The 13803-nt window shown below is 40.8% G+C and overlaps 2 protein-coding genes across 2 annotated transcripts; one reads left to right on the top strand and one right to left on the bottom strand.

Annotated features, from left to right (window-relative positions):
- Positions 1-3427: 3427 nt before the first annotated feature.
- On the top strand, positions 3428-8239 carry LOC112841846 (uncharacterized). Its single transcript, XM_074527734.1, is given in 6 exon segments — positions 3428-4829; positions 4832-4885; positions 4888-5051; positions 5053-5166; positions 8092-8114; positions 8116-8239. Coding segments are annotated over 6 exon segments (603 nt in total). The 5' UTR covers positions 3428-4705.
- Positions 8240-8606: 367 nt separating this feature from the next.
- Positions 8607-11343, bottom strand: tubb2b (tubulin, beta 2b). Its single transcript, XM_003455030.5, has 4 exons — positions 11189-11343; positions 10109-10217; positions 9903-10013; positions 8607-9820 (listed from the first exon to the last, which is right to left on the bottom strand). The coding sequence occupies exons 1-4, from the start codon at positions 11243-11245 to the stop codon at positions 8760-8762; spliced, it is 1338 nt and encodes a 445-aa protein (XP_003455078.1). The 5' UTR covers positions 11246-11343; the 3' UTR covers positions 8607-8759.
- Between the last annotated feature and the right edge of the window lie 2460 nt (positions 11344-13803).

A 13803-nucleotide genomic window follows, 5' to 3' on the forward strand; every position in this document is an offset into this window, starting at 1 on the left:
AAAATGATAGTCAATATTAAAAAATAGAAGGAAAATGCAAGTTATTAGACTTCTAGATTTACCCATTACTCAGAGCAAGCAAAGCAGAGTACACTCAAAAAAAAAAAAAGCATTTTAAACTATGTGCGCCTGCACACTAAAAGCTAAGGAAGTCAAGGGTCAAAACTTTGGAGTTCTTAAAATATCCTTGTGAATTCTGGACATTTGATTATGAACGTTGTATTTCTCATAAAACACATTTCAAATAACAGAGACATTTGAAAGTGGCGCATCTTTCATTTGACATGCAGAAACACCGGCACAGTTCCTTCTGTCTGCATTGATCAACCACACAGAAGAAAAGAGAAGACAAAAAGGGGTGCTTATGCATCAGTGGAACAGAATAATACTACTTAACAATAGCCACCTCTGCAGATACAGCCGCTGTCTAAAAAGCTTGCACAGCATAGTAGAGGGTAAATGGGAACTGGAGAGTCTGGTGTGAATCGATAAAAGCCATCAAACACCTGAGGGGTCCCCCAATTTTCACTCAAACCACTCCACCCCCTGGGCAGGAGGAAACAATGGTGGGGCATCAATACCTGCAATTGGGAAAAGGCAGGGCAGGAGACAGCGGGCGAACCACACAAGTGGGTCACCTCTCCACCAGACAGCAAATGGGTGTGCAATCGTTTGCATCAATTCAGTCCAGTGGGAGATTAAGGACAGGATGGGAAGAGGGTGCCATTAGGAGTGCATTGGTATAGAAGGTGGGTGATGGTGAGAAAGAAGGGGTGTGGAGGTTTTTAAAGCAGGTAGATATGGAGGCTCAGGGGGATATAGGTGTTTTCAATTACCCACAAATTCACAGCAATTTCCTCTTCTTTCTGACCACACCTCCTACTGCGAGGCTGATGGGAGTCCTGAACAAAGAGGCGTGAAGATCGCAATTGTTTGACTGCAGGTTGCTGGGGAGGAGCGGGAGGAGGTCGGTTTTCGTCCGTCTGTCTTGTTCAACCTTTCTCTGTCACCTTGGAGCTTTCACTGGAGCCTTTTTTCCCCACCGGTTAGAAACTTAAAAGTACACTTCTACTTCTGTGTAGATGTTGATAAGCCACTTCCTGAGAGTAAGAAATACTCTTGTGCCGTTAAAAGATAACAGGCAAATACACACACACACACACACACACACACACACACACACACACACACACACACACACACACACGTAAAAACGGCATTGTTCCATTCAGCAGAACACAACTTTGTTGTATCTCCTCTGCAAAAAATCTGCTCTGTGCAAATGCACACCTCATCTTACTGATTAGTTATCTTTAGTAATCAGTTACCTTCACTTAAGATCTCCTCAGCAGCTATACACAATGTACATAATGCTTTGGAATAATAGCAGATAATTTGTCTTTGTTTTATTTAGGTCATATAATAGTAATATTCTTATTATTATTACTATTGCTATTGTTGTTGTGTTTGTTGTTGTTTGTTTTACTGACAAAAATGTCTCAGGAGAGACAAATATGAGAGAAATGCAGTAAGGATTACAAGAAATACAAACAAGGTAAGCAAACAAGATGTTGTTTAGCCAGGACTGGATGAACAACAAGACCTCTCTGTAGTTTATTAGTACAGTGCCCATAAAAACCCAGCCCAAATATCACAGACATCCAAAGAAGTTTGTATAGAAACTAAAGCAGATCCTGTTCAAAGCTAGAAAAGAAGGCAACTGTAAATTAATATTTGGGAGAATTTTTGTTTAGAAAAAGGATTTCCAGAAAGAGTGAAGGATTTAAACTGAAGTGTCTAACAGATACAAAATCTTAACATTAACACATTAACTTTATGCCCTGCCATGACCACATTAAACATGAAACCCATCTTTAATACACCCATCTTACGCAAACCGTATTTAACAGCACTGTTTTCAGCCCTGAATTAATTCAGAGACTTTTTATAAGGTGGAGAAATAGTATTCAGAAAACCATCCCAACCCACCTCCTGAGTTGCATGCTTCTTTGTTTTTAGTGTTTTCCTTAAACTTTTGATGTCTTGATGCATGCTCAATCGTCCAGATGAACAGAATCAACTTTTTATGGTGCAGTGATTCTGTGGTACATGCTGAGCTGTCAGAGTCTGATTTTAACTCTGCCAAACAAACAATCAGTCGAGGACCTGACACTGACATGGACCAGATGAAAAATCCTTCATCATCTGACATTTTAAATAGTTTAGTTTTTGATTATACTAGTCATGACCATTGCCTGGCTTTTTTGCTCACTAGCAAAATGTACTAGCAGAATGCTAACACTGCTAATGTGGTGACAGTGGCAAACATTTCACCTGGTTCACAGCAGCATGTTAGTGTTGTATGTCAGCATACTGCATTTTGCAAAAAAAACAAAACAAAACAGGAAAAAGAAAAATGCTCAACGGAGTCAAATGGCAACAAAGTCACAGCGTGTTTCCTGTTAACTTTGCAGCTTCCTTTCAAGTTCAGCTATGTCGGCAGACCTAAAACCTCTCTACAGGAGAGGGGAAGTGCCCCAACTTGCAGATGTTGCCACATGAGCATATGAGAGGCCTGATAGGAGCCTCTATCAGCCATGTGACTTCCTTTCTTCCTGGCTCAGCAATGGGGAACAACTATGTAACCATTTACCCACTCACTCTAGATAGCATATCAGAAGTAGTGTGTGTGTGTGTGTGTGTGTAGGTGTGTGTGCGTGTGTGTAGGTGTGTGTTTACTAGAAAAAGGTTTTGAAGATCAAGTCACACATGCAAGCCAATTAACTCTCTCTAACTCTCTTCACACATTCTCTGAGCTGATGTATTCAATACATATTTAAATGCAAACATTTAAATTTCACTGAAGGAAATGTGTTTAAATTGTGGGCGATTCCCCGTGAGAACTCTCCTAAGAACTGAGATTCAGGCTAAAGCTACATTGTCCTGAAGCATTTGCTCTCCTTTCATGAAATGGCTTTAAGCACCACACAGGGCTCAATTAAACGCATGTATGCCATTTATGTTGGTTGTTAATATACTGATTTATAGTGGAGCAAAGACATGATCAAGTGGTACTATTAAAGGTACTGTGCTTTATGGCCATCTGGCAGAACATACATTGTGAATTTGTATGGAAGGGAAACACACACACACACACACACACACACACACACACACACACACACACACACACAATGGTAAATGACGGGTAGTTTGATTGGAGATTATGTATCGGAATTTCAGGAGCAGGACCACGCCTCCAAACACGCTCCTTCCGGCTGTCATTTATATAGGTTCCCCCAGTTCTGCAAGCTGATCATTCTCATTTACGTGCCCCACCCTCCCTCCCTCCTTGTTCTCCATTCTTCAGCTTCTTCACTTCTGTTTAGTACACGGGGATCTGCCAGGCCCGGGAGCCATCGCCAGTCCCCTTCGAGGCCTTCCCCAAACCACAGCTCAGTTCACGTCAAAGCATTCACCTTTACCTACTATAACGCTGTCAAACTTAAATGAGGACGTGGGCCCAGCTAGTGAACTAGTAATACATGAGTGCTCCCATGTGGTGAAAAACAAGCATGGCTGCACTTTTTAAAGGGATAATCCACCCAGTTATTATAGTTTTCTATTTTTATTAGAGTTGGCTTTTATTTTCACAGAAAAAAACATGAATTGTTCAAATTTAAATCAAATCAAAATCTCTGCACACCTAAATAAATGGCATGTACATAGAAGGAAAAATATTTGTGGAAATGTGGTATAACTTCCACACACTGTCCCGCTTACTGTTATTTTAATTCATTTGCAACATTTCGGTCTGTACGACCTTCGTCAGTAACCATTTCTATTTAAGAACACTTTCTTAAATACTTTCTTAAAATATGGATGAAAATGGATGTTACAGTTCATCCATACAGCCAACCAACACTTCTTCATGCTGGTTGTGTTTAAAAACTAATTTTTGTTATGTTTTGGTTTTGTTTTGTTTTTTGGGGCTTCCTTAATTGTTGATTCTAAATTGTCCACAGGTGTGAATGTGACAGAGAACACAGCCTGCCTGATCCTCATATGTGAGTGTGAATGGTTGTCTGTCTCTCTGTGTTCGCTCTGTGACAGACTCGTTCAAGTGCCTTCACAATGAACTTAGTGTCAAAACAAGAAACTTTCAATGTTAAAAAAAAGGAACTTTCATATTCCTGCAAAACATTCTGATTACACAGACAAAGCTAAAGCTCCCAGCATCATGGCATGGCTTCTGATTGTTTGCTGTAAAGTGTGTGTGTGCTGTTCTCTGAGTGCTTTATTGAGCATATTTAGTTGTGTTGGAATAACGATGTGTGTCAGCAAGCTGTGATTGTGCATATGATGCTGAGGTCAGTGTCAGTTTCCAACTAGAGCTCTATATTTAGCTGGTAAGGGGACTGTGTGACACTATGTGACTGCAGCACATATTGTCAAAGTCTTGAGGACTGCACTGCTTCACCTGCTGGTATTTTTTTTTTTTTTTTTTGAGTAGAAGGTAAGTTATAGATACTAAAAAAATGAATTAATCAATAAGAATGTTCTTTTTTTCTTTTCTTTTCTGTGCTCTTTTGACATGGACAGCATCCCTGCTCTCCCAAGGCGGACTGATGGGATTGAGGAATGTAGTACTGCTTGGCTTTGGCTGTCAGCCTGATGAGAATACAGCTTGTTGTATATTGAAGCTATGTGTCAGTCAGAGGTGCCAGAGGTCAGACTGGGCGTCAACAGTTCTGACCCTCTGGTTAGAGAAGCTTTTCTAATGACTTATGACTACATAGACTAACCAGTGGCAGTGCACATGGAACCATGGGTCCAGTCCCCACAGCCTGCACTGCAGCCATTCGCCATGCTGGCAATGACCTCCTTACTGCCTGATCCTCATATGTATCCTGGACGAGCACTTCTTTCCCTCTACGCCTGGGACACAGGGCCAGGACCTGGCCTGGAGTACCGTACTGAGCACTGTACTGTCTGTACATGTGCTAGCTGGCCAGATGGCTATACACTGTCATGACAGTGGGGGTGGTGATGGTCCTGCCCCAGCTGAAGGAGTGTGTTGGGGCTTATGTGGAGCAGGTCACCTGCCCTGAGATAAGAGACAAGGGAAGTCGGGTAAGAAAATATGTACAGCAACCATGGATCTTACATTTCCAATGATGCAGCTTTACCTGAGACTGGTAAAGAAAACACTTGTGCTGCTATCCCAGTCTGAGAACAGTTCCCTGTCATGAGCAAAAAGAGTTTAACATTTCCAATTAATGGTGTGACGCGTTATATGCCAGACCACTGGGACCAATTGTTTTCAAAAAACTGAGAGTGTGCAAAGATTGTAATAGAATTTCATTTAACATATTTGTTCTAGTCACATCAAGTCACGTTAGTCATTTTATAGCACTTTTCAGACACAAGGTAACTTAGAGTGCTTCACAGAGGGACAAAAAGAAGGACACAAACAGACATTTTAAATAAACAAAACCATATATGTATAATACATGCTATGATATAGTGCACATATGATAAAATAACAATAAGAAGAATCAGAAAGCATATCCCGTGTTCATAGATTTGTGTTAATGTCTTCTGTTGATGGAGTCTTCACCATTTATTCTTCAGTCACTTTTCTCACTCACTGTGTGTTAATAGACCTCTCTCCATTGAATCATACTTGTTATTAATCTCTGGCTCTCTTCCACAGGATGTCTTTTGTCCTGTCTTCCTTCTCTCTACCAAACCAGTCGTGGCAGATGGCTGCCCCTCCCTGAGCCTGGTTCTGTTTAGGGGAGTTTTTCCTTCCCACTGTCGCCAAAGTGATTGCTCATAGTATAGATAAAATTGAATTGAACTGAATTACTTAGTTTACTGAACTTAGTTTAGCTGTCATACAATAGTGCATAACTTGAGCCTCATGTCCAGAGTATTTCTCCTTCACTTGCCTGTTTTCAGTCTCTCTGTGTTTAAACAGCACTTTTTATTCATTCATTACTTTTTAATAATCTCTGGCTCTCTTCCAAAGCATGTCATTTGTCCTGTCTCCTTCCCCCTCACCCCCAATTGGTCATGGCAGATGGTTAGCTTTCTTTCTGTTAAAAGGGAGTTTTTCCTTCCTACTGTCACTAAGTGCTTCCTCATAGGGGTTGTCTGAACATTGGGTTACAATATAAAGTGCCTTGTGACTTGAATTGCCCTTTATGTAACCTAACACTGCAGTGCATCGGTCCAATAGTGTATATACTGTAAATTCAGAACAGTACTGAAATCTAACCTGTTTATCCTTTGAATAAGCTGCCTGTTATTTTCATTAAACCTTTGAATAACACAAAGTTATTATATCACAGTATGTTTTGTAGGATGTTTCACAACATTAAAAGAATTTCCATCTTAATGTGTTAGTCCTCGTATGGAAATTACTCCTCTGCATTTAACCCATTCACCCAGTGAAGCAGTGGGCAGCCACCAGTGTAGCGCCCGGGGAGCAGTGTGTAGGGACAGTACCTTGCTCAGGGGTACATCAGGGTAGCCGTTCAGTGGATTCAAACCCCCGACCTTCCAACCATGGGGCCACCACTTTACCTACTGAGCTATCCCTGCCTTATACAGATCTGGCATCTGATGTAAAAAAATAGGACATTATATGTCATTCTTAAATTTCTAGTTTGTAAAATGTTCGTGAGCTTTCCTTTCCTTTAAATGATAACATGTCTTCTTCCACTCCTATCTTCTCTTTCTTACATCTTTCTCCATCTCTGACTGAAGTGATTTCACATTCTTTATTGTTACTCTAGATATGGCACTAACAGGATACAGCGAACAAGATTTAAAGATGTATGCACCAATTTGCATTTAATTATTACTTATTATTGACCCCTGGCTCTCTTATACAGTGTGCTTTTGGTTGTGTCTCACTTCCCTCACTGCCCCTCCCGCAGTCTGACTCTGCTGGAGGTGTCTTCCTATTAAAAGGGAGTTTTTCTGTTTTATTAGAATTTGGGTTTTACTCTAATCTACTCTAATGACTAATCTAGAGACCATGGGGAACAACCCATTACAAAAGTCTTATCTCATGTTCCCACATACCACACATGTCCACTGTAGACATTGTCCCAGTGAATTCAGGTTGTTTCTGCTACAGCCTAGGTGAAAGCAATGTCAAAAAAGCAGTAAAACTTTAGGAGGACTCAGTCTATGTTATGTCCTTGGGACAGTTGTTTTATGCTATCCTCTGTGTAAAGGCTAATCGTTAGACTCTATGTGAACATGGGGTTACAAACATAGTTTATCGATAAACCACTTCAAAGAATAAAGTTTTTCAGGCCTGATTTAGATGAAGCTAATCTCAGGTTTCAGGGAGTTTGTTCTACAGGGCATAAAAACTAAAAGCTGCTTCACTGATTTAATCTTTTTCCAGGAATGCAAAGGCCAGTTCCTGTTCCCCTGAGAGTTCTGGATGTTTTTTTTTTGTTTTTTTTTTGTAAAACAGGTAGATTTGAAATGTAATACAATCCAAGTTCACTGAGTGCCTTGTAAACTTGTAGATGTATTTTAAAAGCTATCCTTTGGGACATAGGAAGCCAGATTTGAGAACAATAGTAATGCACCCAACTTCTCTGGTCTAGCTGCAGCTGTCCGTTTGACTGTTTTACTGAGACCCATAAAGACACAGTTTAATCTGCCAACAAACTGTTGCATTTACTGTAGACAGAGATCTTTGAAATTTTGCTTTATTTTTAAGATGGTAAAAGGGTAATTTTGTAATTACTTTGAATAGCTAAATAAAGACAAAGTTTCTATAATTTCTCCAAGATTTCTGGACTAATTTGAGGATTTAACCATCATGCTAGACAGACAATGACCTGTATTCTTAACTGCTTTAGTCTTTTTCAGATTCTGTTGAGATTATCTTACATTTGGTTGATTTTCCATGTGAAGCTACCAGAAACAGATTCATTTGCCACTGAGGCTGGGGTCTTTTTTTTTTACATTTGAATCAGGTGCCATTAAAATTAGCTTATATTGGCAGCCCATATTATATTATAGTATTTAACTTAAATGCTTTTCTCTCCTCCCTGGAAGCATGGTTTTGTATCACATTTTGGAAAAGCAGGACCTGATTTGCCAGCTGAGAGTATGCAGCTGGACACTTTTGTGGAAGAGAATGTCTTGCCAACACCGCCCCCTACTGACTTTAAAAACCCAACACAAGCACATCAAAAGTACCTAGTGCTTTTAAATTTCTCTCAAGTGATTTTCACATTACACTGTAGACAGCACAGCTATGTTTTTGGGTGGTGAGATAGCACTTTCTGCAACTAGTGAGAAATGGAATATAGTGAATTAATAATGAAACTGCTAATCATGATCTGATAGTTGCATCTTTTTAAGCCCATTTGTTTATATTAACAGTTTAAGAGCCAGCTTTCTTCATAGACGCTGTATAAACTAAGCTAGTCAAAATAATTTTTGTATTTCAGTTACTGCTGCACAGACTACAGCACGGTTAAGAAACTACACTTTATATACAGTGTAGACCATCTGCAAATATTAAGTCCCATTTAGGGAAAAAAAAAAGAAGAAGAAGAAACTTGAAATGTGCCTTTTAACTTTTATTCAGAACAATGAAACAGGACAAGACAGGATAACACCTCAGTGAAAAACTGAACAGAAGACTGGGAAAGACTTTAGGTCAGGTACTCATGACAAAGTTGTGGAGAGACAGATTTAACAGCTGTGCAACAGTAAACTTAGGCCAGGTCCTCTTCACCTTCCTCCTCAAACTCTCCCTCCTCCTCAGCAGTGGCATCCTGGTACTGCTGGTACTCTGACACCAGGTCATTCATGTTGCTTTCTGCCTCAGTGAACTCCATCTCATCCATACCCTCACCAGTGTACCAGTGAAGGAAAGCTTTACGCCTGAACATGGCAGTGAACTGCTCCGAGATGCGCTTAAACAGCTCTTGGATTGCTGTGCTATTACCAATAAAGGTGGCAGCCATCTTGAGACCTCTGGGAGGAATGTCGCAGACTGCAGTCTTGACGTTGTTGGGGATCCATTCAACGAAGTAGCTGCTGTTCTTATTCTGCACATTCAGCATCTGCTCGTCGACCTCCTTCATGGACATGCGCCCACGGAAGATGGCAGCCACTGTCAGATAACGACCGTGACGTGGGTCACAGGCAGCCATCATGTTCTTGGCATCGAACATCTGCTGGGTGAGCTCTGGTACAGTGAGTGATCTGTACTGCTGGCTACCCCTGCTTGTGAGAGGAGCAAAGCCTGGCATGAAGAAGTGCAGACGAGGGAATGGCACCATGTTTACAGCCAGCTTGCGCAGGTCAGCATTGAGCTGTCCAGGGAACCTGAGGCACGTGGTGACGCCACTCATCGTTGCAGAGACCAAATGGTTGAGGTCACCATACGAAGGGGTTGTGAGTTTAAGGGTGCGGAAGCAGATGTCATAGAGGGCCTCGTTGTCGATGCAGTAGGTCTCATCTGTGTTTTCTACAAGCTGATGAACCGATAATGTGGCGTTGTAGGGCTCAACAACTGTGTCTGATACTTTTGGGGAAGGCACCACGCTGAAGGTGTTCATAATGCGGTCAGGATACTCTTCGCGGATCTTGCTGATGAGCAGTGTGCCCATACCAGATCCCGTACCGCCACCCAGGGAGTGTGTGAGCTGGAAGCCCTGCAGGCAGTCGCAGCTCTCTGCCTCCTTCCTCACCACATCCAGGACAGAGTCCACCAGCTCTGCACCTTCTGTGTAGTGACCCTTGGCCCAGTTGTTACCAGCACCGCTCTGGCCTGCATAAACAAATCCAGACTAAATTTAGTAACCAGAGTGCACCATAATCTGGAAATTTCCACATAATATAATGCAACTTACCAAAAACGAAGTTGTCTGGTCTGAAGACTTGGCCAAAGGGACCAGACCTCACAGAGTCCATGGTGCCTGGCTCCAGATCCACAAGGACAGCACGGGGCACATATTTGCCACCTAATTTGTTTTTTTAACAGAAAGAAAAATGTCCAGTTAAATATCATCAAATCCACTCACAGCCCTAGTCCAAGCTGTATGGATGATGTACTTACCTGATGCTTCATTGTAGTAGACATTGATCCTGTCCAGCTGCAGGTCACTGTCACCGTGGTAAGTGCCAGTTGGGTCAATGCCATGCTCATCACTGATCACCTCCCAAAACTATAAATAAACAAACAAACAAATACAAATAGAAAGTTAAACATGAGGGAGCAATAAGAAAGTGACTAATTAGAGCAATCTCATCCTAATCTATAGTTCTTTTAAGAGGCACAGTACAACATATGTAACATTCTGTAGTTTTTATGATGTTGCAGTAATGTGATTTAGGGTTACATTTACAAATCATAAATATCAATGAAGCCACGCGCCTGATTCTTAACGTCAGTTTAAAATGGTCGACAATTTCCCGCCGTTCTGCTATAGGCGCGCGCGGTCTCATACGCCATTGGCTGCTATGGTTATGAATTTGAACATTCCTTGCTACGTCACTAACCGCCCACTACAGGCAAAAAGCCGGGCTGCAGCAAAAGCACGAAGTAGGCCGCAAGAAGCCGGTAATTCCGATCAAATAAAAAAAATAACCCGATTTATGTGACAAAATCTTTAAGATTACAGTTTAACCCACAAACCCATCTAGCATATCATCTATAGGGCTGTTTTACTTCAGGCTTCTTGCGTTTTCTGTCGACAATCCGTAGCTTCACTTCCCTTTTTTCCGCAGTGCAGCATATACCAAGAGAACAATGGCCAAGTTCAGTTTCCGTTAATTCGACGTAAAAACGTCAATAATTAGAGTTACCCTTCAGCTTATCAGCAACTTTGTCTTTTTTTTATAACAAAAACAAAAAAGTTGCACGGAAATCTTTAAACTGTTCAACACTGCATTTATTTTTCCCCATTTAATTTAATTAGACGTCGACATATTACGGTTCTACAAACTTCTCAAAATATAGTTATGTCTATAGTTAAATGTTGGCTAAGAAATTAGTTAAGTAGGACACGTTGATATTCCCAGGGTGTGGCTTCTGGGACGTAACGAGCACAAAGCACGGGCTTCTAGTGCAAAGAACACTTTGATCGTAAATAAAGCAACTAAATAACGTGCTGAAACGACCCGAATTTTCACTAACCTTGGCACCAATCTGGTTTCCGCACTGGCCGGCCTGAAGATGGACAATTTCCCTCATATTTACTGGAGGTAGCGTTCGCCTTTCAACAACAGACTTTGGTTCACTTGAAGTGCGTAACGAATGGCTCAACGCTTTACTTTATACGTCCAGGATAACGCCCTTAAGGCGTTAACTCAAGTGCCTATTGGCTAATAAGCGAACACTTCCTTTATAGACACAAATTTAAACCAATCAAAAGTTCATGTGCTAATCTCTGATTGGTTTAACCGGTCTGCCTATCATTTTCATCTCAAATTTATGACTAACGTCTAATCTGTAGACGTTGGCCTACTTCCTCGTGATGGTGGAAAGAAAATGCGACACTGTAAAGGGATTATTTTTTTCACATCCCAGTGTTAGCTCCTAGTGCAGACAGCTAGAGGTTTGATCTCGTCGACTAAATTAGAGCATTTCGATTCATTAGGATATAAAACAGTGATCCGAGTGGGCTGGTAGTAGGAGCAACAGTCCACGTGGCTGACCATTTTATCAGAAATATTCCTTGCGGAAGCTGACGCAGTAGAGCTAACCATGGCTTTCAGACGTCTGTGCTTTTTACTCGAGGGCTTGACAGTGATTTCCAGTTATGCCGGTCTCAGGCCTGGGTGTAGACAGATCCAGCTGGATTCTGCAATATCATTTACAATTTCCTTTCCCTTTTCTAGTGGTTTATAATAATCGTTAGATTTAGTAAAAGTGAGAACAATAAGTCTATAGGATTATCAGCATAATGACAATTGAAATAGGAAACATGCAGTCCCTTTACATATTTAGCACATTATTAATAAAACAATGATGTAGAGTACTGATTCAGGACAAAGAGCCAGCCTGCTCTCTTATACCTTTACAACAAGCAACATGCACTTTATGCCAAGTTTCTGGAGTCCATCTTATGAAGCTCTTTCCTCTTGTTGATTCTCACAATAATGGGTGTAGAAGGTGTGGTGAAACCGCAAAAACGTTGAATCTAGAACTGTACTGGGTGCTTTAAATGAGTAAAACCAAATGAGAGCACACGTGCTTATTAATAGATAATCTGGATGTCAGGTGACAGTGGCACAGACACAGGGATGGACTCAGTTCTTCACAAAATGTTTTACAGATGTGCTGCCTTTAGGATAGTTGAAATGCGTGTGGTATGTAGAGTAGTTTATATCAGTTATTATTTAAATCTAATTTTGTTCTCATTCACCCTGCGCCTGGATGGACGAGAATACACGCAGACTCTGCTGTGCTTAAATCATACAATATAGGTTATTCTCATGCATTGTATGTGTTGTAATCTGACACACAATGACAATGACAATTTCTGCTCAATGACAGAGCTACATCAGGGAAAGTATGGCAGGATACAAACAAATGAGCAGTTAGCTTCTCATAGCTGAACTGAGGACTGTTGTTTTCAGGTGTATTTGCAGGAAGTTACCAACATGGAGATGTACCCAGTAGTGTTCGGCCCTGCCCCGTACCATGAACTTTTATCAGTAAATTTATGGCTTCAATTCTGTGAAATCAAATTGGCAAGGTGGAATCCTGCATTAAATGATGTTTGATTAGAGTAGACGTGCAGGAAAACCTTCACGCTTGACTTTTGACTTGGAGGCCAAAGATCAGATCTCACCTAGGATAATTTTATTGGTTTTGCCTTTACTTGTTGTTTACTTATAGTTTTTACTTGTTAAATAATCTCAAAATGAATCACACTGGGAAAGAAGAGCAGGTTAAACATTATTAATTTAACAGTTAGCTCCAATCCACATCTGGAATTGCACCATTGAAGAATAATGTGTGTGACTGTAGATTCTGTTTGGAGTGAAAACAAATGCATAGAAGAAAATAATAATTGTTATAATCAAAGGTTTTTAGAGGAAGATTATGTTTGTCTGGCTAGGGCCTTGCTGGGAGAAAAAAAAACTTGGACTAATGGCCTCAGTATCTCAGTAATTCCAGGTTTCAGCTCTGATAAGATCAACTAGATAAATTTATTGCAATAAAGCAAATTCTGTATTCTTTTAGATCTGAGTCATTATTGTTCCTATTGCCTTTGTGCCATTACTAATCAATTATTCACTGATCTCTTTCTATGGTGTGGCATGAAATGTGTGTGCACCACTCAGTGGTTTGTGGTGACAGCCAGAGTCAGGTAAAGCATGAAGAAAGCCTTTTAGGGCACTGGGAGGAGATACTTTTGCTGTTTAATGTTCTTTATGAGTGTAGTCAGTCATGATGAACCTCTTCCCACAACGTGCTTACAGTACAGCAGCACACAGTGCATTCAACTGAACTGATGCTGCTTTCTATGAGTCAGCATCTCTCAGCACACTGCAGCATTCAGCACTCAGCCTCCAGTAGCCAGATCAATATTACATTAAAGAGACAGATGGAGTTGGGAGACACACACACACACAAATAAAACATAACTGTCACTGTCTAACAGAACGTATTGTGTATGCGACTGTGTATGTTAAATTGCAGTCTCCACAGTATATAGTCCAGTGCAACAGAATTTTGAGTCAGCTCAAAGCGTTTTACAAATTGTTCTACCGGTAATATGGTCTTAGAAAAAACCATTTCCA

This window comes from Oreochromis niloticus, linkage group LG12, assembly GCF_001858045.2.
Source record: "Oreochromis niloticus isolate F11D_XX linkage group LG12, O_niloticus_UMD_NMBU, whole genome shotgun sequence".
Taxonomy (NCBI): domain Eukaryota; kingdom Metazoa; phylum Chordata; class Actinopteri; order Cichliformes; family Cichlidae; genus Oreochromis; species Oreochromis niloticus.

Excerpts from the sequence above, each read along its gene's own strand:
- tubb2b (XM_003455030.5), bottom strand. The coding sequence starts at position 11,245 with ATGAGGGAAATTGTCCATCTTCAGGCCGGCCAGTGCGGAAACCAGATT. Across the intron at positions 10,014-10,108 it reads CTACTACAATGAAGCATCAG|GTGGCAAATATGTGCCCCGT; the intron begins GTAAGTACATCA and ends AAAACAAATTAG. Across the intron at positions 9,821-9,902 it reads ACCAGACAACTTCGTTTTTG|GCCAGAGCGGTGCTGGTAAC; the intron begins GTAAGTTGCATT and ends TTGTTTATGCAG.